Source organism: Benincasa hispida, chromosome 4 (genome assembly GCF_009727055.1).
Source record: "Benincasa hispida cultivar B227 chromosome 4, ASM972705v1, whole genome shotgun sequence".
Lineage (NCBI taxonomy): Eukaryota > Viridiplantae > Streptophyta > Magnoliopsida > Cucurbitales > Cucurbitaceae > Benincasa > Benincasa hispida.
The window spans coordinates 17,465,383-17,492,496 of NC_052352.1; the positions used below are offsets into that span (position 1 = coordinate 17,465,383).

The window sequence follows — 27,114 nt, forward strand, 5'->3', positions numbered from 1 at the left end:
AAAGCATCACATTCTTTTAATGGGGCAGCTGATTCTTCCAAAGTATTTTTGAAGTGGCTTATCCTAATTATTTCAGTAATGTTGTAGTTATTTCATTATGAATGGACTGGAGAGAGTTGTTCGACTGCTGATAGCACCCAAACGAAACTACGTAAGTGAGCTAACTTTTTATCATAGACCTCTTTCACAGAGATTCGAGGGTTATGGTTGTTTAGCATGCGATCATTTTTTCTATTTAATGTCATTTGGATTTCTTTTAGTATATGTATGTGTATGTACAAGGACAGAAGTTTTCATTGACATTTTATTTTATTTTTAGTAAGGGCCATTAAAATATAATTAAATAAAACAGGAAGAACCTAGGGGCCAAGGATAAAGGGAACCCCACCCAAGAAAAATGAAGGAAAGCCCTCCAAATGGCAAATGATGTATAAAGGTTATTGTTATTAAAAAGTTTGTTGTGGTTCAGGAATACTATGATGAAGAGGTATGTTGTACACCATTACAAAAGAATTTGTCAATCTTATTATAAAAAGTCGTTCGATTCTTCTCCTCCAAGTAAGCCTAGCAAAACTTTGACCACACAGTTCCATAATACTTTACCTTGCCTTTGAATCTTATGTGTACAAGAATCTCAAAATAGGAGTGAGCAAGGAAGATTGGAAAACTTAGCCGATCTTCAGTTGGTTGGTTTAATGTATATGTAATCGGCATCCGTTGATTGGTGAGCCCAGAGAAACTCAAACTGACTGAATCAACCAATAATACATATGCATAAAAAAAAATTTAGAAAAAATGCATTGCACAATGGGTAGATGAGAAAGAAAAACAATGGGCTGGTCTTTACTATTTAATACCTCTTTTTTGGGCTTTTGTTTAGGGTTTCATGTTTCTCTTTGTACTTCAATTTTGAACACTTCTTGTAATTATTCTCTAGGCAACATCTTATTTAGTTGGAACTCTTTCTTTAGGGGTTTTTTGTCGCTTGGTACTCTGTATGCCCTTGCATTTGTTCATTCTTTTTTAATGAAATTAGTGGTTTCTATAAAACAATGTACAACCTCTTTTTTGTTTACAACCATTAGATTTATTTATTTATTTGTTTTTGTAACTACAGCTTCTCCATGATTATTAGTGATTGGAAGGCGTTGCTTTGTAGGTTGTTGGGTGGGGGTTTCCTCTTCCCCAACCCTTGGGTTGCCTTGTTTTTGGTTTCTATACAATGACTGTTTCTTAAGAAAAAGGAAAGAGAAAAAGAAAAAAAAGGGAGTTGAGCGATCAATCATTTAAAAAGATTATTTGCTATATCGTTTGTTTAGTGTCATAACTCTTTTTGCAGCCAATGAGTATGGTGAGGAATTCATTTTCTGATCGACGGGAAGGTTATACTGATAAAGCAGTGGTTATAAGGTTCTTTTTCTTCATTTTTCAAATTCAAACAAGTTTGTTCTTTAAGTAACAATTCTTTTATTGTTTTCTTTCATGTCTTTTTTTGAACAAGATACAAAACTTTTCATTGAACAAATGAAAAGAGACCAATACTCAAAAGATACAAGCTACATAAAGGAGAAAATGCAAATACATGGGAATACATGTTATAATACAATCTGGTTTTTGACTTGCTCTTGGTGTAATCTTTTACTCCTTTTAATCTCTATTTTCTTTCTATTTTATGCATATAATTGGAGGAGTTTTTTCCTCCTCCCCATAATAATTATTTTATTTATATTTGATAAATAAATAAATTTTATTTTGAAATTATTATTAATTTGTAATTTCAGAGTTCAAAATTGAAATTTCATAATAGATGTTGATATATTTTTATTCATTTTCAATATCCTGTGAGCTTAGGGTGGTAGCTCTTTTCCTCCTGTTCAATTTTATTGGTTGACAAAATTGGTATCCTTTGAATTTCCCCTATGCTTAGTTTCATGTTCTGGAAAGGTTTAAGTTTCTTTCAGTAGAACAGTTATTTTTTTAAAATTATTATAATTTTTATTTTTAAATTTAAATGTATTTATATTAATTATTTATTCAGTTAGAATAAAAACCGCAAAACATAAAGGACTCAAATGTACAAGTATAACCTACAGAACCGATCTCGATAAAGTAAGGCCATCACTCACCACTTAAACAAATTTCAATGAAATTAAACCGATCCCACATTGTAAGATGAGCAACTAAACCGATCTTGATCAATAAATATATGTCTTGCATTGAAGAAAAGTGCTATTAATTAAAATCTTGAGGCCTTAGGACCATTGACTTTTCTAAAGAAGCCAATTGAAGGTCATGTTTTCTTTTGCATCTCTTGTAAGATCGAAATTACAAGATGAATACGTGGTTTTACCTTTTGTTGAAGCTTTTCTAGTTAATGTTTTCTCCTCCTATAAATTGCTTAATTTCTTTTGAATAATATGAACACCTTTATCTTCTTTGTTTTCGTGGATTTGTGGGATCTATTCAATCTTAAGTTATAACTCAAGGTTTATTTTTTGATTCTCAAATCCAGGTGTGTAAGAGAAGATCAATCTTCAGTAACAGTCAAATTATATTATCTTAGGAACGGAAGTGCCAGACTTGGATTTTGGTAATGGTTGTAGGCAGGGCTTTACAGAGATATATATGTATTTAAAATTTCCCCAAGATTTTTGATGCTAAATGCACTTTATTTTAACGCATTTTTCAGGGTTCAGGGAAAGGAGTACTTGCTTCCCATAGGGGTTGTACTAAAGGTTGAATAATTGCACTCATTACTTTTGATATTTTGTTCGATTGTAAGGTGTGTAATATTTTGGCGGTAGTAAAAAGAAATTAGGGTATTACTAACTATTATTTTCCATTCTTATTTTCCTTTTTGGGTATTTTCCATTTATGTATTTTCCTTTAGTGATTTTTTGATGTCTATTTATTCACCTTGTAAAAGGTTGATTATGTAATTTGATTTATTTAGTAATATACAAAATTAACATGGTTCCAGAGCTTTAGGATTATACTCATTCCTTATGATATTTTGTTCAATTGTAAGGTGAGTCAATATTTTGGCGGTGTTAAAAGGAAATTAGGGTTTATTACTAATTATTATTTTCCATTATTATTTTTCTTTTTGGATATTTTCCATTTATGGATTTTTCTTAGTGGTTTCTTGATGTCTATTTATTTACTTGATTATGTAATCTGATTTATTCAATAATATACAAAAGTAACATGGTATCAGAGCTTTAGGATTTTGTTTCAATGAATTCTAGCTGCCATAGTCTTGTGCAATCTCTGCCTCTGTTGATCGGCTGTCGACGAAGGTAGGCTCGTTGCCCGTTACCACAAGGGCTTTCTACTTGCTTTCCCTCTGCCCTACTAGGGTTTTCTATTCGCGCCGTCATAGTTCTGTCGGCCATCATCTGTAGCCGTTCGTGGGTCTATTTTGCGTTTGCCTCCATTGTTGTTGCTGTTGTTGTCTAGATTTGCTGCACGCCGTCAACATCGGGCATACATATTCGTTCGTCCAAGAGTAGATTGGATCCGTGTCTGTTTGCGGGTCTAAGTTCTTTGTTCATAAAGCGTAGATCCGTTCGTCACTTGTGTTCTTCGCCGCATTGCCTTGCCCAAAGTTCAGCTTACCGCCCAGATCTATGGAAGTTTGACCAATTCGACCATCCATTCGCGTGGAAGCACTCAGTCCAAACCCGATCCGACGTCGCCCAACCTTGATCCAACGTTTCCTAGCCCATCTCGCATCACTCTAGTCTCAATCTGAGCTAAGATCCAGTTTGTGAGTTTGGAGTTCTGCCGTTGAAGTCGTATTGCTCACGATTGTACTGAATGGGTTGTTTATTTTTTTCCCTGGTCCGGTTCTCTCTTTCCGGTTCAATTCAGCCATGGTTTGGTGTGGATCAATCCAACATCTTGCCCAACTCATTTTTTGGATTAGCAATTGGTTCGGTTCAATCAGTTCGGTTCAGAATTTTGTTTAGTGACTTGGTTTGGCTGACTTAGTTCAGTTCAATTAAATTCGTTTGGTTCATTTGAGTTGGTCTGTTTGATTGCTTTGGTTCACTTTGCGTTTGTAGATTTATGTTCCATTTTCAAATCATTTGTTCGAGGGTTTTGTTGTAGATCGCTCTATGAGGATCTTTGTTTTCAGTCCATAAGTTCTTCATAGGTTTTGTTATCGATCTCTCTCATAGAGGATCTTTGTTTCCATCCCAGAAATTTGTTTTCGTTCTTTGTGGGTTTATGTTTCCAGCCTACTTCGCGTTTTTGTTCTTTGTGCGTTTTTGTTTCCATTCCAGATCTGCTGATTTGTTTCAGAATTTATCTTTACAAACTCAAGTTGTTTGCCAATCTACCACCTTGAGTTTGAGGGAGGATGTTAAAAGGAAATTAGGGTTTATTACTAATTATCATCTTCCATTATTATTTTCCTTTTTGGGTACTTTTCATTTTTGTATTTTCCTTTAGTGGTTTCTTGATGTCTATTTATTCACCTTGTAAAAGGTTGATTATATAATCTGATTTATTCAATAATATACAAAATTAATAGGCGGGAAGTGAACTACAAAGTTCAGAAACTAAACTTAGATACACAAAAGAATACAAATGCAATACAAAATAAAAAGGAAAAAGACTGTAAACACAAACTATAAATCTTATTAATTGATTTGATGCTTTCATTGAAGTAAAAGACAATCCATGTGGCTTCATTCTGGCCGGTGTGTAAGTTAGAACTCCTAATGTTGGAAGTTTTAGGAGTAAGTATAGGGAGATAATTGGTCGTCGGTCGGTCGAGAGAAGTCATCAAGAACATTGTGAAGAGAGCACCATAAAGAAGCTTTGAGATGTGCTTAATATTCTGTTTGCTTAGTTGAAAAACTTTTTGTAATCCTCTTGGCTTGGGAAGCTCTTTCCCTCCTCTTGCTTTTGTATAATTCATTTTAACATTGAGATATTGTCTCTTGGAGAAAAACAGCATATGTATTGTTGTTTTTTCTTTTGATCCCATATCTCTTTCACATCTCAGTATCATGAATAGGACAATAAATTCCATATTTACTTTGTTTTGTCAGGCCCTAATTGACACAACCGACCATGAAATATATGCAAGTCTGACAAGCTGTTATAGTGATAAACATGGAAAAGGTAAGGGTGCTGTTGGAACTGAGCTTGTTGGTGAAAGGGCAAAGATTATTCTCGATGAAGTTCGGGACCTGGCACTGTTTGATCATCGTCAATGTCTAGAGCATATAGGTGATTGCCTCAGTATAATTTAAATGGTAATTTCTATGGTTGTGACAGTTATCCATGTATACTAATTCAATTTACTATAAATTTAGGACAACACTTCCAGCCAGTCATGGAGGGGCTGGGAAAAGAAAAATATTCTACTGTGAGTTATAGTACACTTTTACTCATAACATATTCTTTGGTTGATATGTAAACCATTTTTCTGCAGGTTCACTTCATAAAGCATTATATTTAGTCATTGCTCTATGTCTTTCTTTACAGATTGCAGATGCGGTTCTCAAACGCTACATATTTGTTCACCTCGACAACAATTACGACAAGTTCAATCTGCTTATGTGAGCTTCCGATACTTTTTTTTAATCTTTTTTATTTTATTCCACAAGAGTCCTAAAGAGTTGGATTTATTTTAATGGACTGGTTGTCCTTTTCTTTTGCACATTCATTTTATGATTTTCTATTGTGTATGTTGCTGACAATTTTTTTCCCTTCGTGGCTTCCCCCCCTTGACAAGTTTTATGGCGCAGAAACTCTTCTCCCTTGTAGATCAGACGTCTGTACCTGACAACCCTGATTCCTTGCAAAACCAGGACGTTCTGCTACCTGGTCAACTGATTACTATTTATCTCAAGGTACCTGGAACTTTTATTTCATTAGGTACTTGATGTGAAAAACTTTTCAGTCTTCTACAGTGGCAACGTACACTTTCATTGAGATATATCCAGTATGTCATAATTTATTTTGGTTGAATTTCAGTCAGTCTCAAGCTTTTTCTTTTGGAGGGTGTAATTCTGTTTAATGTCCATAACAGTCTTCTACATTTTGCACTGTAATCATCTTACATTTTTTTTTCAGAGTTTATTTTTGTTTTGTTGTATACTCTATGAATTGAGTTTGTACTTCATAGCCTTCCTATCCGATGACAAATTGCCATGTAATGTAATCTGCTACCCAAAGGCAACGAGGTTTCAAAAAGCTTCTCCAGTTGGCCAAAATATTATTTAAAGATATATGAAAAAAATATTACCAAGCCTACATTAAGTAGCCGTAAGAAAAGGGCATCCTTGAATGATAAAAAATTTCTATCGTTTCCTAACAAAAAATTGTGGTTCCTCTCTAACGATGGAAAAAAAAGGGAAAGAAAGGGATAAAAGGAAACTTGTAATATAATTGAGCCAAAGTACTTGCCTTGTCTGGAAAGGATGCAACTGGAAAAGAGAGGTAATGTCATTCATCTTTTAAAAAGTAGCCGCGAAGTAGCAGATCCTCTCCTGCAGAGCAGACTTTTTGCGACTTTTTATACAAAAATAGAAAACAAGTAACTCGCCCAACCCAATTAAAGGTGTATCACATGCCAAATTGATGGAACACATACAACACCGATGCTACTTTTATTGAATATTAAAGAAATACTTTTCTGTAGAAATATAATATTTTATTATGCTATTTACTAAGATTTTTCTAAACGATAATAGTTGAAATTAAGCTATTCAAAAGCCATGCTTTTTTTCAATCAATAGGTAAGTGTGTGATCTTCTCTTTGCAAGGAGGTTGGAGTTATCAAGAAACGTTGTGTCAATACTATGCAGACTCTACAAATAATTTGATAGATTCAGTTATTTGAGTCATTTCTATACTGTGTTAATAATAGCTTGACTCTGTTAATACAAATTCCATTTCTATTAGAAAAATATAACTGGACCTTAATAACCTTTTTCCTGTGATAAAGTTTATTTGTTAGTTCCCGTGTGTGTGTATGAATGTATGTATATATGTATGTATGTAATATAATATAAGGTTTATTTGTCAGTGAAAACTGTTGTTTGATGTGAATTCTAGGAGAAACTAGAAGATTGGTTGCAAAAGGTGAAAAAGCTTCTTCAAGATGAAATTAGTAATCCCAACAAAAATTTTGAATTCTGCAGCTGTAAGTTTTCTTGAACGCTTTAGGTTGATTTTTATTTGTCAGATTAACTTTCGTTGACTTACCGGCTCTTGATGCATTCTTACATTGATTGTTATCATTACTTCCATCAACTTCTTTAGTGTTAATCTGTCCTTGAATACTATAATTTAATCTTTATCAAGAATGCAGCTATCTCTATTTCTATCGGAATGTGAAATACCGTGCCTTGAAATTTACAGACATAAGGGGCATCCTCTTTAGCTAACTAAGAGGACCTTTACTTACCGTTGGTTTTGTATTTCAATCAGAGTTTAAACCTTCTTTGTACACCATCGTTTCTTCTTAAAAAAACAGAAGAAAAAGTTCAAAACTTTAATTCTATATTTTCTTTTGTAAATGAAATCTTCTTTTTTTGTTTAAAAAAGAGCTTCAATTTTATATTTAATTTTTAAACATTAGTTTGACATTTAATCAGAAGTAATTATCTTCAAATTCAATGTCAGTAGTACTTACTCTTTTCGTTTCTGAAAGTTTCAACTCGTTTATATCATCAGTAGCTCATGTCAAGAAGGTCATGGACAAGAATCCATCGAAACAGATTAGTTTAGCTGTTGAAAATATGTTGAAAACTGGAAGACTCGTTACACAAACAGGCCTAGATCTGCAGCAGGTAAGAATGTACTGGTTATACAACATGTGATATGGTGTTTGGTATTTTCTGAATGTTTTATTGAGTTCTTGATCCAGATTTATTATTTACACTTTTACGCTTCAAATTCAAATTTATTTTGTAACTATTCTTTGTTCAAAATAAATTTGAATTCAGAATTTTGGTAATGACATACATGCTTTACAGCTTGAGTTTAGTTATTTTGTTTGGGTTGTATTTCTCCATTAGTTTTTGGCTGCAAAGAGATGAAAACCATGCCAATATATTTTTAAGGTTAACCAACACGTGCGTAATTCAGGTCATTACTTGATATCTACAGTTAATTGGATGAAGAGTATCAGAAATACCATTTTTTTTTTTGGAAATATTAATGAATAGTAACATTGGTGATGTAGCCTAAAGGAGATAAAAGGAGAATTCTCTCCAAGAATCAAGATTGTTGATCTTTTATTAGAATGAATAATGTGTTTGATACAAGAGGGGAAGGTTTCTATTTATAGAGTTTTGTTGCAAGTGGGGGCAAAAAAGGGAATTGACCTAGAATATTACCTGATTATCCAATTAACCCCAATTCTTCTTACATCATTCTACCCCTAAAAAAAAAAACTCGTCATCGAGTTTTAAAAAGAAAAAAATTATGAAGCAAACAAGGAATGAAATAAACTTGTTCAACGGAGTGTGACCAAACCAACCTCCTACATTTTGAACAAAAATATTATGATCAAAGGGATAAATTCGAGACAAAAAAGCCAATATTGCCACCAAAAGATGAACTTCTCCGTCGGCCATAAACCCAAAAAAGATGTTTCTTTCAAGTTCATTCAAAACCTTATTCAAAGGACCAATTATTAAAAAAACCGCCTTCCAAAGAAAATCATTCAAGAATCATGTCTTCTTTGTCATTTGTTTCAAGTTCTTCCATAGTTTGGTGATCCATTTCCAACGCAATCAATGTGTCGTCGTTCTTGCTCAATTCTTGTTCGGTGTTCGATAGCTTTTTTCCACCTTCTTCGTTGGATTTTTCTTCTTCACTTGAGACAATTTGCGAATTAATATCTTCAAATTTTTCTTTTTCTTCTTTTTCTTCTACTTTGTTCGCATGATTTTTGTCCCAATCACCTCCGTTAACTACATGGGTCTTGAAAAGATTTTTCCTAATTTTATCTTCAAGATTTTCTATTTGAAAAGTTTCCAACTGTGATTCCTTTGTTTTTTCTTCCGTATATGAAATCAATCCGTTCTTTAACTCTTGCAAATGAATTGATAAATGATCAATATGTTGAGTTATTTTTCCCAATGAATGTTGGATTTCTTTTGTTGTTTTCTTTATTTCCTTCAATGCTGCGGGATCAAAGTAGTCATTTTGTTGGATTCTTGGATATGTTTCAATCTCGTAGTGGGTATAGAACACATCCATTGATTTTCTTGAATCAACTTTTCTTGGTCGTGTTTCATAACCAAAAGAATAATTTTGAGTCTTGTTCTTCTTGGGCTGTAAAAATCCATTCTTGATGATTCTTAATGAATCTTTAATTCATCTAACTCCCAATCTTTATGTTGATTTTTGGAAAAAATGGGTTTGATTGAATCGTTGGGCCCTTTTTCGATATTTTTGTCTTCTTATTCTGTCCAAAACTGCCTTAGAAACATCATCAGAGTCACTAGAATCACTAGAATCAAATTTCCAAAGTGAATAATGATAGGTTATTTGAGAAAATTAAGCATGGGCAAAATTAGTATGTTGGAAATTTTCTTTTGAACCACTTGAGTTAGAATTCCAGCATTTTTTATTTTTGGAAGTAAATTTAATTTTCTTGCCATACCAATTGTTGTATTTTTTCTTGGCCGCCTTCCTTGGTCAGGAGCATTCCATTCTTGCAAAATCTTGAAAAATCTTTAGTTTCTTCTTTCATTCTTAGAATTTCAAGGGTTCCTTCTAATTAGATGTGTGTTGTTTGGCAACGAGCACAACTCACGAAGCTCCCTCTTGCGATTGGCGTTGCCAAGAGTTTCTCGGTCTTCCACCTGTGGCAATCAAGCTTGGCCTAGGCGATCTCTTTGATACCAAATTGATGTAGCCTAAAGGAGATAAACGGAGAATTCTCTCCAAGAATCAAGATTGATTATCTTTTATTAGAATGAATAATGTGTTTGATACAAGAGGGAAGGTTCCTATTTATAGAGTTTTATTATAAGTGGGAGCAAAAAGAGAATTAACCTAGAATATTAACTTATTACCCAATTAATCCCTATTCTTCTTACATCAATTCGGGGTTGCACCAAAAGACTTATTAGACTAATGGTATTGGTATTGAGGTTCTTATTTCATTTGGCCAAAAGGTCGCTTTCCTTTAACTATAATTATTCTGAATCATCAGCACAATTTGTTTCATATTTCAAATCTAAAGGTTCGTTTCCTGTACCTATAAAGAGTTCTTTTATATTTTATGCATTGAAGTCCTCTTGGTGTTCTCTTCCTAAAAGTTTGAGAGGATTTTCCATAGAAGATAATAATAATAGTAGTCGGGAGGGTTTCATTGTTCCTTTTTAATAGATATTCACTTAGTATTTTGTTTACTTTACTTTATGCTTACTTATGCTGTGCCTGTTACCTTTATGGCTTTAAGGTCTCTTTTTCTCCATGTATCTTGTGTTTTGGAGCATTAGTCCTTTTCATTTTCTTAATGAGTGTGGTATCCTTTTTCCCAAAAATAAAAAACATTTTATATATTTTATATTCTATTTTTGTGCTAAAATATGAATGTTTGACTTCATTAGAGAGCAGGCTTTACAGTTCAGGCCGAACGACTTAATTTCTTGCGCTTTGTGTCTCATTTTCGTGCTGTTCATCGTGGAGCTTCCTTTGCTGGACTTCGCACTACAACAGTGCGGAAATTGCTACCTGAGTATGTTGCTTTATGCCGTTTAGTAAGTTTGTGGTATCATGATTGCGCTTGGCTTTGGTAATGTGGAATTATTGCGTAGGTCTTGGGGTTTTCTTTGTCCAGTACACACTCCTGATGGGGAACCATGTGGCTTGCTGAATCATTTAACCAGCACTTGCAGTAAGTTTACTGTTCATCTGATGTGTCCATATGTGAATTGTTGTACATATCTGTAGCTGTGACACGTGTACAAGAATTTGCTGTGCAGGAGTTTTCTCTTTTCACAGTAAAATTACTTGTTAGGATCTTGGGGCAGTATTTGTACATTTTATACGTAGAACCCTTCTGAATATCTTTAGGGATCTAATTTTTTAAATATCCTTGTGAAATACCACATATTTATATAACAGCTGTTGAAAATATCCTTTACAAACAACCTATCTTTTGGGGCGATGTCTGTACATTTTTTTAAATATCCATGAATGGTTACTGTATCCTATTAAAAAAAAGGAAAAAAAAAAGAATAAAAAACTACAGATTTATGCATTTGGTGCTCCATGTGTATACCTTACCTTCAATTGGTGGTCTTAATTTGAGATGATGAAAATATAAGATATATTTAATTGTACTACTTAGGTCTTTTTATATAGAAGAGAGACCTGTTACATGTATGGAAAGAATAATGACAACAAAGACTAAATATTGACAATTAATATTTACACACTGATAGTCGAAATTCCAATACCCCCTCAAGCTAGTTTAAAGACGTTTTCCATACCCAACTTGTCAATTAGTTAGTCAAGTTGCTTCTTTGGGAGCCTTTAGTTAATATCTCAAGTATTTATTTTAAATTTATTTAAGAGAATTGAGTGTTCTATTTTGCATTGTGAAAGTCACGTTTTCAAGATTTATGTTTAAATTGAAGTGTTTTTGTCTTCTTTGTTTAGCTTTGGTCTTGGGTCGGATTGTTGACTTTGATTTGGTTTTTCTTATTGTCTTTACTTTTTGTTTCGTTGTAATTTTAGCAATAGACTCTTTTCATTACATCAATGAAAAATTGTGTTTCCTTTTAAAAAAAATTGCATTTTAGCAAAAAATCATTGTTCTACATATTTACTAATACCATATAAAGCTTCCAAACCTTTTTATTTAATCTATAATGATGCGTGGAGTTCTTCTAAAATCATAACTCATAGGGCGAAGAGATGGTTTATTATCTTTATTGACGACCATACTCGTCTATCTTGGGTTTATTGGGATGAGGAATTACAGGACATACATCTTAAACTGAGTTTTGAGTCTACTACCTAGGGCCAACTTCACTCCCACAAGGGATGTGTTAATTGACTAGACTCAATAACAAGAATAGACAATGGCAAAACATTGACTTACACAGTATGACAGTAATTAAAGACAAGTTAAGGGAAATGTTATAATCATGGAAAATCACATGTGGGTTATATGCCTTAACTGACAAATTATAATAATTAGTAATGCTCTCGCTAAATTTGTTAATCATTTTGGTACTTATATTGTCATTATAAAATTTTGTGTTGGCTGCACGGATAAGTTCTTCCACGCTGCTATTTAGTAGTGTAATGGCTAGTCTTTATATTTGCACGTAGGGGATGAAAATTTTTCCCTTGGATTCTATGTTTTTCTATTTCAGGAATTACATCATACTTCAATTCTCAAGGAAAAGTTAGGGACTTCTTCAAAATAAGGACGTCTATTCTGAGTGTTCTAATTGCAGTTGGAATGATACCATCCCTACCGAAGCTTGTTCAAATGGGTCCCCCTGACGTTCTTAATGTTCTTTTAGATGGTCGCATCGTTGGTTATATATCATCCAGTGAAGTAGAGAAAATTGTTGCTCATTTACGACGATTAAAAGTTTTATCTTCCCACGTGGTTTGTAGTTGTCCATTTTTCTGCTATTTCATGTCTTTTTTTTCTTCCCTATTTTCTCATTCTTATTGTTTGAATGTCATGTTTCAGATTCCTGAAGATCTGGAAGTTGGATATGTACCTTTGAGTATAAGTGGAGCATATCCTGGTTTATACCTTTTCACATCTCCTTCTAGATTTATTCGACCAGTTAAAAATCTTTCAATCTCTTCTGAGGACAATCAAAATATTGAACTCATTGGCCCATTTGAACAGGTTATAAGACAGTTCAGACCTATTAAAAAAAGTTCCCTTTTTGGCTTTAATGTTAGATTTGTATGGAACTTGTTTTCTGGATGTCAGCAAGCTAAAAAAATTGACTCATTATTTTTTTAAACAGGTATTTATGGAAATACGATGTCCTGATGGGGGTGATGGTGGGAGGAAAGATGAGTTTCCTGCGACACATGAAGAAATCCATCCAACTGGGATGCTTAGTGTGGTTGCTAATCTTACCCCCTGGTCTGATCACAATCAGAGCCCACGTAATATGTACCAATGCCAGGTTTCCTCCTCATGGATATTATGGAAGTTGTGTTTCAAAATAGTTCTCTATATTTAAAAAGTAGAAAGTAATCGTTTAAAATAAAAGTTCAATAATAAAAGATGTATTTCTAAGCAGTTCATAAAATTAAAAAATAATAGGAAAATTTTAAAATGATAATTATTTTAAGAAAATACACGCAAATATGTCCCAAAAGGTGCTTTTACTTTATTTCATTTTTAAAATGATGTTTATTTTGAATTTGTTCTCCTAACTTTTCTTTTGAATTTGTTCTCCCGACTGTAGATGGCAAAACAAACAATGGCATTCTCCCTGCAAGCTATTCGGTACCGCGCAGATCAAAAGCTATACCATCTTCAAGTTTGTTGCCATCTTCTTTATTTTTGTTATACGATTTCTCATTTGAGCAAGAGCACCCAAGTCTCTCTGTTTTCCATCCAGCAATGGTTATTGGATAGTGATTTTAATTGACATATTGATAGTATATGCTTGCTCGATTTATTTTAATTTATTTTTAACAAGTAATGAGATTTTTTATCGATAAGATGAAAATAAAATGAGACTAATACTCAAAATATACAAACTCCACATATGAGGGAAAAAAAAAAAGAGAAAAATATATTGGCATGCAAACCAAGGGAAGGGAGTACTAAACATCTCCCAGGTTTTTTTTTCCTAATATGTGAGTGTCCTGACTAGCTTATGGGCACCTTGATTAATCTCACAAGATAAGTCGCCTGACCCTACAACATTTAGATGTCAAGGAAACACTCTAAACCCTAAAAGAGAATTCCATATAGATGCTGCAAGTTTGACCAAAGGTCTAACACTAAACAGAGACTAACAGAGAGATCTGAGGTTTGATTTATTCTGAAAAATCCCTCTGATCTCCAAACTTTGCCTTAACTTTGATGCGAAATTGTTAAAGTGAGGCTAATATTAAACAGATCCAAACAAAATGTAAGCTTTTGGAATTGCTGGACTCGAAGACTTCAAAATAATATTTCTCAAAAAAAAAAATGACTTCAACATAATTGGAACTGAAATTGAAATCTTATTACCTGGTGTCGAGTGTCTTGGATCACTTGTTTTGTTGATCAAAGGTGTGATTAACATCCATTATATTCTTTCACTATCTGCCATGCTGATGACAATGTAGAAGATGTTGATATAACTCGATTCTTGTTTTGATGTAAATTTGTGACTTGAGCCAAAATGTGCAATACACTTGATGTGTTCGTGCGTTCGGTTATCAATTTGTCTTCCATTCCATGTTTGAAGCTTTCGGTTGTTTGCTTGCAATAATGTGCAGACTTACTTTGAAATGTTTGTAGACTCCTCAAACCCCTATTGTTCGTACGAGTACATATATGAAATACAACATAGATGAATATCCAACTGGCACGAATGCAATAGTGGCAGTGTTGGCATATACTGGGTAAGAAACAAAGATTGTAGGATAAAGTTTTCAGATGGGATTGATTTATGTTTTTTGTAGTCCTAATCAATCTATTTTATTCATGATGTACGTAGTTATGACATGGAGGATGCAATGATTCTGAACAAGTCCTCTGTGGAGCGTGGAATGTACCATGGACAAATATATCAGGTTTGTTTATGGTGTGCTTCTCTTTATGGTAAATGTAAAAGTGTGGTCTTCATAACTCTCACTACTATACAATTACTCAACTTTTTCATTCTTTCGTATATCCTCATCCTTTTCCAGATACCACCATCTCTAATGCATGCAAGTAATCTAATAGTGAAATAGAGCTAAGTTATTTCATTGAAAAAGCTATATTGGTTTCTTTCTTAAGTCTAGTGTAACTCAATCTTGCCTGCTGATCTTAACTTCCTAAACAACTAGAAAAGTTATCAGGAATGTGAAACTAAAAACTGCGAAGTTATGAAAGTTAAACTTCAACAAAAATTCTACTGCAATCCTTCTTCTGCCCTAATAATCGTTTGACACTACTGGGTAATGTCTTGGAAAGCAAACCTTTCATTGGCACTAGATAGTCTAACATCCCCTGAACGTTCATACATCTCGATCGTTTATTGTAAAGTTACATGTTATACATGGCTTCCTCTATCTGGTTTTGTCGGATTAATGGCCAAGGGCTTTCCCACTTGATTGGCTCTTTTCTTTTGGTTAATCATTCCCTCACTCCTTTTCAAATGTGCTCATGATGGGGCTTCGAGAAGAAGGGACTTGGTTCTTTAGGGGTAATAGTTCAAATCCTACGGCAGCCACCTACCTAAGATTACAAATATTCAATTCTTTGATCTTGTGAATTCCATCCCCAAGGAATATCTTAATGTTCTCAAATCCTTGATCTTAAATTCTCTAGCAAGTTTTTTCTTGAGTTCAACTACACCTCCTTCATCATTACTTGGGAGAATAATATCGTCTATTTAGACAATCAAAATTTAGATCTTTTTATTTTTTGATTGTTTATAAGATATAGTATGATCTTCTTGACTTTGAAGATATCCATGGCTAGACATAACTTTTATAATCTGTTCAAACCAAGCTCTTGAAGATTGCTGGAAACTATATATGGATTTCTTTAATTAGCAAATTCCACTCCATTCAAATTCCTTCTCAAAATCGGATGTAGGGTTTCGACAATGACAATGACCATTAGGGTTTGGTAGTACTGTTGATGGCTACGGTTTAGAAATGTTGGCAGCAGGTATGGTTTCTAAAGGGGTGTTTGGGGCAAGTAGTGAAATAGTGAGCTCCAAGGAGTGATGAATTTTAGGGAGTTGTGAACTTATGGGGCCTAACAGTGTAAGGTGATGTAGCCTGAAGAAGATAAAAGGAGAATTTTCTCCAAGAATCAAGATTGTTGATCTTTTATTAGAATGAATTCTTCTCACTATGTTGTTCTTTCCTGTACCGACAATTTGTTTGGTCTAGCTAAGCAGTTTGCATTGTTTTGGCTGTGTTTCAACTGTTTCTCTTGTCCTTCTTGTGTATGTATGTATGTACTTTGGATATGATGGGGCGCTATGCGGGTGTCAACTTAGTTGAGACGTCCGGGTGTGCTTGCTGATCCTTAGGTCTCTTGCTCATTGTCTAATACTTTTGTACCTTGAGCTTTTGTCTCACTATGTCATACATGAGGGGAAAGTTCCTATTTATAGAGTTTTACATCAAATGGGGGTAAAAAGGGAATTAACCTAGAATATTACCTAATTATCCAATTAACCCCTATTCTTCTTACATCATTCTACCCCTCCAAAAAGCAAACTCGCCCTCGAGTTTTTAAAAGAAAAAAATTATGAAGCAAACAAGGAATGAAATAAACTTGCTGAACGGAGTATGACCAAACCAACCTTTTATATTTTGAACAAAAATATTATGATCAAAGGTATAAATTCAAGACAATCTAATATTGCCACCAAAAAATGAACTTCTCCATCGGTCATAAACCCAAAAAATATGTTTCCTTCAAGCGCATTCAAAATCGTATTCAAAGGACCAATCATTACAAAACCACCTTCCAAGGAAAATCGTTTAAGAATCACGTCTTCTTTATCATTTACTTCAAGTTCTTTGACAGTTTGGCTATCCATTTCCACCGCAATCAGTGTGTCGTTCTTGTTTGATTTTTACTTGGTGTTTGATACTTCTTTTTCACTTTCTTCGTTGGATTTTTCTTCTTCATTTGAAACTATTTCCAAATCAACATCTTCACGTTCTTGTTTTTCTTCAATTTTATCTTCAAGATTTTCTATTTGAAAATTTTCCAACCGTGATTCTTTTGTTTTTTCTTTGGTATATAAAATCAATCCGTTCTTGAACTCTTGCAAATGAATTGATAGTTGATCAATATGTTGAGTCACTTTCCCCAAAGCACTTTGGTTTTCTTTTTTTGTTTTCTTTATTTCCTCCAATGCTACAGGATCTAAGTAGTCATTTTATTGGATTCTTGAATATGTTTTAATCTCATGTTAGGTATAGGACTCATCTATTGATTCTTTTGAATCAACCTTTCTTGATTGTGTTTCATAACCAATAGAGTAATTTTGAGTTTTGAACGTTTTTCTTGGGCTGTAAAAATCCATTCTTGATGATTCTTTAATTCATCTAACTCCCAATCTTTACGTTGATATCTTGAAAAATGGGTTTGATTGGATCTTTGGGCCGTTTTCCTATATTGTCTTCTTCTTATTCCATCCCAAATTGCCCTTGTTACATCATCAAAATCACTAGAATCACTAGAATCAAATTTCCAATGTGGATAATGATAGGTTCTTTAAGAAAATCGAGCATGGGCAAAATTAGTATGTTGAAATTTTTCTTCGGAATCACTTAGTCAGAATTCCAGCATTCTTTTTTGAAGTAAATTTGATTTTCTTGCCCATACCAATTGTTGTATTTTTTCTTGGACACCTTTGGTCGTTAATGGTCCATTCTTGCAAAATTTTGAAAAATGTTTGGTTTCTTCTTTCTTTCTTGGAATTTCAAGGGTTCCCCCTAATTAAATGTGTGTTGTTTGGCAATGAGCACAACTTACGAAGCTCTCTCTTGTGATCAACGTCGCCAAGAGTTTTTCAGTCTTCCACTGGCGGAGTCAATCTTGGCCCAGGCGGTCGCTCTGATGCCAATTGATGTAGCCTAAAGGAAATAAAAAGAGAATTCTCTCCAAGAATCAAGATTGTTGATCTTTTATTAGAATGAATAACGTATGTCATACAAGAGGGGAAAGTTCCTATTTATAGAGTTTTACTACAAATGGGGGTAAAAAGGGATTAACCTAGAATATTACTTAATTATCCTATTGAAAATAAGTGTTTTAGCCCTAGGGGTAGTTTTGTAATTTAGCCTTGCCCTAGGGTTTCCTACTTGTCTATTTATTTGAGCAGTCGTTCTTGTATTCGGATCATCAGAAAATAATAAAAAGTAGTCTAGTATCGTGGTTTTTTCTCCTTGTTTTAGGGTTTTCCATGTAAAACTTGTGTTCTTTTCTTCCACCTTTTTCATCATGGTATCAGAGCATGACGACTAAACCCTAATCGTCATTGATGAGAATCAACCACAGTCTCCATCGACAACCTCCACAGGAATCAGTGGCGCCACCAACGTTGCTGTTGCCGTCGCGATACAGGCAGTTGGACGGTATTTCCAGATCGCATTACCACACCTTCTCCAGTCGGTGTCATTCACGACTGGAACAGGAACTAGCCCAGACGGAGCCGCCCAACCGAGACCCACCAAACACACTCGATCCAGTCGTAGCCGAACATCCCCACTGTCGTTGGCTTCAATCCAACCACTGTCCATCTGCGCTCGCACTAGCCGCTATCCTTTTCATTAGGTGCAACCGCAGTCGAAGCCGATCAAGCCGACCACCATGCCGTTGACTTCCTTCGACCAACGCAGCTGGATTCCCACATCAGAGTCGGTTCCCAAATAAACCCAGCTACTATTCCTCCATTTGACCAACATGGATCTGATCGATCGTGCAACGCCTGGGTGAACAGCCTCCCAGCCACGCCAAGTAGCAGCGATCGCGGTGGGTTCAATCGGTGGCGCCAGCACCAATCAGCTAATGGTCTTCGAGCTTGGAGTCTTCTTCTCTGTTTCTTGGATAGTAACCCGCTTCAGGGAATCAGGGCAATATAGGTCCTGTAAGTTTTTCCCCAAATGAGGTCAAACGACAGTTTGTTCATCTTCAACAGCAGATTGTAGCTTTCGGGGCAGTTTTTGGTGCAAACCCGCAACCAGTTCACCCAGATCTTTCTGCCAATATACCGATGTATTTGAGAATCCAGTAAATTCTTTCCCTGCTTTACCCATAACAATTTTCTTGTCTGGTTCAATGGGAAATTCTGCATGGTTTATTATTGGAGAAAAGCTAAATGGCCAGAATTGCAGATGGGTCGTTTGCTCCGATTGCAGGAAAGGGCTATCTTTCACCGTTCGAGGGTTTAATGTTACGGGATGTGCTACATGTTCCAATAATTTCTTATAACTTATTGTCTATCAGTAAGATTATAAGAGATCTGGGTTGTCAAGCTGTTTTCTCACCTGATTCTGTTTTATTGCAGGATCTGAACTTGGGGATGTCGATTGGCACTGCCCGGCACAATAGGGGGCTCTATTTCCTGACTGCCGATGCTTCCTCTAGGGATTGTTATAGGGCTAGTTTCGTTTCTTCTTGTTATTCTACTTTTGAAAAAGACTTTACGTTATGGCATTTTCGTCTTGGGCATCCTAGTTTTCAATACATGAAATATTTATTCCCTCATCTATTTTGTAATGTTGATATTTCTTCTTTGACTTGTGATATGTGTATTTGGGCCAAATAACATCGTGTCTTGTTTACTCTCAACTTTACAAGCCATCCAGACCTTTCACCCTTATCCATAGTGATGTTTGGGGTACTTCACCCATCACCACCTCTACTGGCAAACGTTGGTTCGTGACCTTTATTGATGATCACACTCGGCTTACTTGGGTCTTCCTTCTTACAGATAAGTCCGAGGTATCGTTTGTGTTCCAATAGTTTTATACCACTGTGGAGATCCAGTTCAACACGAAAATTGCCATTTTACAGAGTGATAACGGGCGTGAGTTCTTCAACAATTCTTTTCAGGATTTTCTAGCATCTAAAGGAGTTGTCCACCAAAGTTCCTGTGCCTACACTCCTCAGCAAAATGGAGTGATTGAAGGAAAGAATCACCATTAGGTTGAAGTTGCTCGTTCCCTCATGTTGTCCACTTCCCTTCCGTCCTATTTATGGGGGATGCTATCCTTACTGCAGCCCATCTGATTAATCGCATGCCTTCTCGTGTCCTAAAATTTCACATCCCTCTTGATTGTTTCAATGAGTCGTATCAAACCACCCGTCTTATCCCTGATGTGCCTCTCCGGATGTTTGGGTGTGTTGTCTTTGTTCATGCCCACAGTCCTAATTGCACAAAGTTTACCCCTCGTGCTCAGAAATGTGTGTTTGTTCGGTATTCTCTCCATCAACGTGCGTATAAATGTTACAACCCACCTTCTTGAAAGTATTTCGTTTCCATGGATGTTACCTTTCTCGAGGATCAACCTTTTTTTCCTATTAGTCATCTTCAGGGGGAGAGTTCTAGTGAAGAGACTAATTGGTCCACATCTCTAATTCCATTAGAGTTGTCGCCTGAACTTGACCTTACCTTAAGTAGTAATGACACGGTTCTCCCCACCAATCAAGTCTCGTGGATAACATACTATAGGAAGAATCTCAGGAAGGAAATAGTGTCACCTGTTGCTTCTCCGACTCCGGTCCATAAGTTTGACCCAACGTCAGCTCCAGGTACTTTTATTTCTGTCTCTAATGATATTGGTGCTTGTTCTGAGAATGATACGTGTAGTGTGGGTAAAAAGGAAGAAATTGTCGACAGTTGTGCCAAGGACGCCATGTGCAATGCATATGCAATTGAAAATAACAGTGTTGAGGAAACGACTCCAAGAGAGTGAGAGTGTTACAAGGGAGGATGAATGTGTGAGAGATCCCTTGGAAGATAAAGCTCTGGAGCAGAATATTGAATGTGGTGAAGGGTCAGACGAGATAAAATGTCATGATGCCTCTCTTGATCTTCCTATTGCCCTGAGGAAAGGTATTAGATCCTATACGAAGTATCCTATGCATACTTACATGTCTTATAGTAACTTGTCACTCGAATTCAAGGCTCTTACCACAAGTCTGGATACAGTAATGATGCCAAGTAGTATACATGTGGCAATGGAGATTCCTGAGTGGAAAGCTGCAGTTATAGAGGAAATGAGGGCTCTTGAGAAGAACAACACTTGGGATCAAGTCTCACTCCTTAAAGGACACAAGACAGTTGGATGCAAATGAGTGTTCATCATAAAATACTAGTCTGATGGAACGATTGATAGATACAAGGCTAGACTGGTTGCCAAAAGCTTTATCCAGACCTTTGGAATAGGACTACTCAGGAACTTTCTCTCCGGTGGCCAAGCTTAATACCGTCCGGGTTCTTTTGTTTATGGTTGTGAACAAAGATTGGCCTCTTCATCAACTTGATGTAAAAAATGCATTTCTTAACGGTGAGTTAGAAGAGGAAGTCTACATGAGTCCTCTCCTGGTTTTGAAAGTCAGTTTAAGAACCAAGACTGTAGACTAAGGAAGTCCTGTATGGGTTGAAACATTCTCCGAGGACTTGATTTAACAGATTCACTACCTTTGTGAAATCTCAAGGGTATAATCAAAGACACTCAGACCACACTTTGTTCACAAAGAAGTCTGTATCAGGGAAAATTGCGGTCCTCATTATTTATGTTGATGACATTGTTCTATCCGGTGATGATGCCACAAAGATTATAAGACTTAAAGAGAAAATGTCCAAGGAGTTTGAGATTAAAGAACTTGGAAAATTTAGGTATTTCCTTGGAATGGAAATTGCTCAGTCAAAAGTGGGTATTTCAGTTTCTCAAAGGAAATACACACTTGACTTACTTAAATAGATAGGTATGACTGGGTGTAAGCTCGTTGACACTCTTGTGGAATTCAATGCGAAGCTTAGTAATGTGGATAACAGAATTCCAGTCAATAAAGAGAGATATTAGCGTCTCGTTAGGAAATTGATTTACTTATCCCATACTAGACCTGATATATCCTATGCAGTTAGTGTTATTAGTCAATTCATGCAAGCTCCTTATAAGGAACATATGACGGCCGTTGAACGCATCTTGAGATATTTGAAGATCATGGTAAGGGCTTGATGTTTAGAAAGTTTGATAAACGGTACATTGAACCTTACACCGATTCTGACTGGACAGGTTTTGTTGTTGACAGAAAATCGATGTCTGGGTACTGCACTTTTGTCTAGGGTAATCTGGTTACTTGGAGGAGCAAGAGACAAGGAGTGGTAGCCAGAAGCAGCGTTGAAGCTAAGTACAGGGCAATGAGTCTAGGGATATGTGAAGAGACCGGGTTGAAGAAAGTCTTGTCAGATCTCCATCAAGATAGTGATCTCTCGATGAAACTTTTCTATGACAATAAAGCAACAATAAGCGTCGCAAATAATCCTGTTCAGCATGACAGGAAAAAACATGTGGAGATTGATAGACACTTCATCAAGGAAAGATTGGACAGTGGCGGCATATGCATCCCTTACATTCCTTCAAATCAGTAAGTCGCGGATGTTCTCACAAAAGGGTTGCTTAGACCCGACTTTGATTATTGTATTAGCAAGTTGGATCTTATTGATATCTACGCTCCAACTTGAGGGGGGGAGTGTTGAAAATAAGTGTTTAACCCTAGGGGCAGTTTTGTAATTTAGCCTTGCCCTAGGATTTTCTACTTGTCTATTTATTTGAGCAGTTGTTCTTGTATTCAGATCATCAGAAAATAATAAAAAGTAGTCTAGTATTGTGGTTTTTTCTCCCTGTTCTAGGGTTTTCCATGTAAAACATTGTGTTCTTTTCTTCCACCTTTTTCATCATATCCAATTAACCCCTATTCTTCTTGCATAACAAGGAGTTGATAAGGTATAAAATTGATGATTTTTAGTAGTTAGAGACCCACAAACTCCTTGGGACAAACAAGAAGTGAAGTTCACAACTCATACTTCCTAACTCCTAGTCCTACTTCTCAACTCCTTTGATAAAACAATGCTTAAAAGGTTTCCAGGGTTTAGTACCTTTTCTCTGGATACCATCTCAAATTTGAGATGATAAAGAATATTTTGATATATCAAACTGTGTAACTTAGGTTGTCTTTTACAGAGGAGTGACATTTTTACATATCTGGAAAGAATAATAACTATGCATACCAAATATTGATGACTAATATGTACAAACACATGATAAAATTTCCAACGCTAACAAATGGTTATGGATTCTTTCCGTTTAATGATGGAGTTGATTGACAAATACGAGGTGCACATTCCATGTTTTTTCCCCTTTGACTGATATTTATCAAATTGTTACAACACATTCTTGCTGAAACTAAATCCTTTGTTCATGCACTCTGATAATTTGGCAGACAGAAACTATTGACTTGTCTGATCAGGGCAATAGATCAAGTCGAAGTCAGAAGATCTTTAGGAGGAGTAATATTGATACATCTGTGCGATCTATCATAGATTCAGATGGGCTCCCTTATGTTGGTCAGGTTAAGCCTTATTTTCTGTGTTGCTGTCTTTTTTTTTTTTTTTTTGTTTGCATGTGTTAAAAAGCTAACTAAATTTGATGAGATTCAGATGATACACCCAGATGAGCCCTATTGTAGCATTTATGATGAGGTTGCAGGCACAACCAGAACCATGAAACTTAAAGGTTCAGAAGCTGTTATTGTTGATTATGTGTCTGTTGATGTGAAGAATAAGAAGCACCCTCAAAAGGTAAATAGGGATCTCTTGCGTTATTATCTGAATTGTAACAGCACATAAATTGTTATTGTGGATTATGGTTAACTCAACTTGGGAGCCTCATTTGTGTTAAAGGAAAATTAGGGTTTATGGTTAATTATTGTTTTCCTTTTTGATGTTTTTATTTATGTATTTTTCCTTTAGTGGTTTCTTTACTGTCTATTTATTTTCCTATATAAAAGGTCATTATGCATCATGAATTACTCTGAATTATCCTGATTTATTCAATAATATATAAATTTAACAATTTTCCCCATGTGAGTATTATTATTGCTGAAAATAGGAGGGTTTAGCACTAAGGGCATTTTAGTAATTTATCCTTGCCCTAGAGTTTCCTACTAGTCTATTTATATGAGCAACCTCTCCTTATTGAATTAATAAAAGTATTCCGTATCGTGGTTTTTTCTCCCTATTCTAGTGTTTTCCACGTAAACAAGTGTGTGCTACTTCCTTCTTTTACTTTCATCATGGTATCAGAGTGTGAAGATGAAACCCTAGCCACTATTGAAGAAAACCAATGATAGTCACAATCGCCATCAGCCGACAACAATGGCTCCACAACCATCGATATAGTTGTTGTTGTGTAGATTGCCGTGGAACGGTATTTTCAAACGATTTTCCCTCAACTCCTCAAGTCAGTCGACCCTACTGAAGCCCACCAATCAAGTGAAGCCCAGCTAGCCGGACGTTCGATCGGGCCGACCAGCAGCCAGTTGACCGCGCCGCGACCCAGCAGATTGACGCGACTGGGTTTCGCGCCACGACCCAGTCGAACCCCATCAGCGCAACCCATCCGATTTGAGCTCTCGACCAAGCCCAACCGCAATTGCAACCCAACCGTCGCATCCGTGACATGCTGATTCCTCTTCAGCCTTCGGTTCCAGCCGAGTTCGGTTCCCAGTAGCTTCAGCCAGCAATTTGTCCTGATGGTGAGTGGGTTTGAAGTTGGGGAGTTGTCGTTGCACTATCTCGGACAGCAACCTGTCTAGCCTACCACCACCAACCATATGCACTCTGTTTCAGGGGCTCAGGGCACAACGGACCACACAAATCTATCCCCAACAGAGGTCCAACAACAATTCACCCAACTTCAACAACATATAGTAGCACTCGGGGCAGCCCTTGGGACAACCATGAATATCTAGTCAATTTCAGTCCACTCAAATCTCTCTTCCTACTTACCAATGTATTCAGAAAATCCGGTAACTTCTTTCCCTGCTTTACCCACAGCAAATTTATTGTCTGGATCAATGAGAAATTTTGTAGGTTTTATTATTGGAGAGAAATTGAATGGTCAGAACTATTTCTCGTGGTCTCAATCAATCTATCAAAGATGGCCTGGAAGGACGCCATAAATTTGGGTATTTAACGGGTGAGATACCGAAACCTAGGCCTAGTGATCCTCAAGAACATATCTGGAAGAAAGTGGAGTCGTTACTTCGATCTGTGTTGGTGAATAGCATGGAACCCCAAATAGGCAAACCCCTGCTGTATGCTGCGACTGCTCAGGATATCTGGGATGCAGTTCAGAAGTTATATTCCAAGATACAAAATGCTTTTCTACTTTATACTTTATGTAAACAAGTCCATGAATGTAAACAGGGAACGATGGATGTGACATCATATTTCAACAAGCTGTCTCTACTTTGGCAGGAGATGGACCTGTGTTGTGAGATTGTCTGGCTTGTGGTGGGGTATAGTACTAAAAAATTGAGGAAACAGATCAGGTTTATGATTTTCTTGCAGGCTTGAATTCTAAATTCGATGTGATACGTAGTCAGATATTAGAACAGCGACCAATACCCTCTTTCATGGAAGTCCGTTTTGAGGTTCGTCTTGAGGAAGACAAATCCAGTGCCATGAATAATCTTTTGATCTCTCCAACAGATTCTACTGTGTTTAACGTTAAGTCATCCGGACTAGATAGTGACAAACAGAACAATAAAGTCTCCTCCAGTGTATGAACATTGCAAGAAGCCTTGGCATACTAAAGTTTAGTGTTGGAAGTTGCATGGTAGACCACCAAATGGTAGACGATGTCAGTCACATGATAAGTCAAGTTTTGGACGAGCTCTTATAAGTGAGTCAACAAATGGTGGTTCTCAGCTCCAAGCTTAGGTGAATAATCAAAATGATTTTGGTGCTATTGGTGTAAGTGCCATTGCCCAGTCGGGTACGATTCAATCTTTTGGTCTTATTAGTGTAAATGGTAATAAGTCATGATTTTTAGATTCGGGATCTACGGATCACTTCACTTAATCGATTCATCTGATCAATTTATTTCGTATTGTCCAAGTGCTGGTAATGAAAGAATCAGGATTGCAGATGGGTCATTTGCTCCTATTGTAGGGAAGGGACATCTCTCCTCGTTTGAGGGCTTAACTTTACAAGACGTGTTACATGTTCCAAAAATTTCTTATAACTTATTGTCTATTAGTAAGATTACCAGAGATTTGGGTTGTCAAGTCGTTTTTTCACCTAATGTTGTGTTATTTCAAGACCTGAGCTTGGGGACGACGATTGACGCTGCCTGGCATGATAGGGGGCTCTATTTCCTTAATGCAGATGCTTCGTCTAGGAATTGTGATAGGACTAGTTTGATTTCCTCTTGTTATTCTACTTTTGAAAAAGACTACATGATATGGCATTTTCGCTTTGGGCATCCCAGTTTTCAATATATGAAATATTTATTTCCTCATTTGTTTCATAATGTTGATGTCCCTTCTTTGACTTGTGATGTATGTGTTCGGGTTGAACAACATCGTGTCTCGTTTTACTCTCATCCTTAAAAGCCGTCTAAACCTTTCACTCTTATCCATAGTGATGTTTGAGGTCCTTCACCCATCACCACCTCTACTGGAAAACGCTGGTTCTTGACCTTTATTGATGATCACACTCGACTTACCTGGGTCTTCCTCCTTATTGATAAGTCAGAGGTATCATCGGTGTTCCAATAGTTTTATACCACTGGGAAAACCTAATTCAACACGAAAATTGCCATCCTTCGGAGTGATAACAGGTGTGAGTTCTTCAACAATCCTTTTCGGGAATTTTTCGCATCTAAGGGAATTGTTTATCAAAGTTCCTGTGCATACACTCCTCAACAAAATGGGGTGGCTGAACGAAAAAATTGCTACCTGGTTGAAGTTGCTCGTTCCCTCATGTTGTTTACCTCCCTTCCATCCTACTTATGGGGGGATGTTGTCCTTACTGCAGCCCATTTGATTAATCGCATGCCTTTCCGTGTCCTAAAATTTCGCACCCCGCTTGAATGTTCAAAGAGTCGTACCAAACCACCCGCCTTATTCCTAATGTCCCTCTTTGGGTGTTTGGGTTGTTGCCTTTGTCTATGCCCATGGTCCTAATCACACCAAATTTACTCCCCGTGCTCAGAAATGTATTTATATTGGGCATCCCCTCCATCAACATGGGTATAAATGTTACTGCCCATCTTCATGAAAGTATTTCGTTTTGATGGATGTTATTTTTCTCGAGGATCAACCCTTCTTTCCCATTAGTCATCCTCAAGGGGAGAGTTCTAGTGAAGAGATAATTGGTCCACATCACCAATTTC

General features: G+C 36.1%; 1 protein-coding gene across 3 annotated transcripts in view; it reads left to right on the forward strand.

Annotated features, from left to right (window-relative positions):
* LOC120076319 (DNA-directed RNA polymerase I subunit 2) overlaps window positions 1–27,114 on the forward strand; it is a 44,447-nt gene that overhangs the window by 11,932 nt on the left and 5,401 nt on the right. For 2 of the 3 annotated variants that reach the window (XM_039030093.1, XM_039030094.1), the window contains 20 exons: window positions 88–151; window positions 1,340–1,410; window positions 2,513–2,590; window positions 2,690–2,735; window positions 5,064–5,244; window positions 5,331–5,383; window positions 5,503–5,576; window positions 5,753–5,870; window positions 7,078–7,165; window positions 7,699–7,814; window positions 10,593–10,720; window positions 10,800–10,879; window positions 12,369–12,610; window positions 12,698–12,862; window positions 12,987–13,151; window positions 13,437–13,511; window positions 14,486–14,589; window positions 14,685–14,760; window positions 23,156–23,284; window positions 23,373–23,513. In XM_039030093.1, coding sequence (XP_038886021.1) covers window positions 88–151; window positions 1,340–1,410; window positions 2,513–2,590; window positions 2,690–2,735; window positions 5,064–5,244; window positions 5,331–5,383; window positions 5,503–5,576; window positions 5,753–5,870; window positions 7,078–7,165; window positions 7,699–7,814; window positions 10,593–10,720; window positions 10,800–10,879; window positions 12,369–12,610; window positions 12,698–12,862; window positions 12,987–13,151; window positions 13,437–13,511; window positions 14,486–14,589; window positions 14,685–14,760; window positions 23,156–23,284; window positions 23,373–23,513 — 2,194 coding nt within the window. Of the gene's footprint in view, window positions 1–87; window positions 152–352; window positions 725–1,339; window positions 1,411–2,512; window positions 2,591–2,689; window positions 2,736–5,063; window positions 5,245–5,330; window positions 5,384–5,502; window positions 5,577–5,752; window positions 5,871–7,077; window positions 7,166–7,698; window positions 7,815–10,592; window positions 10,721–10,799; window positions 10,880–12,368; window positions 12,611–12,697; window positions 12,863–12,986; window positions 13,152–13,436; window positions 13,512–14,485; window positions 14,590–14,684; window positions 14,761–23,155; window positions 23,285–23,372; window positions 23,514–27,114 lie in introns of those variants that run through there. The other variant, XM_039030095.1, reaches the window with a different exon arrangement.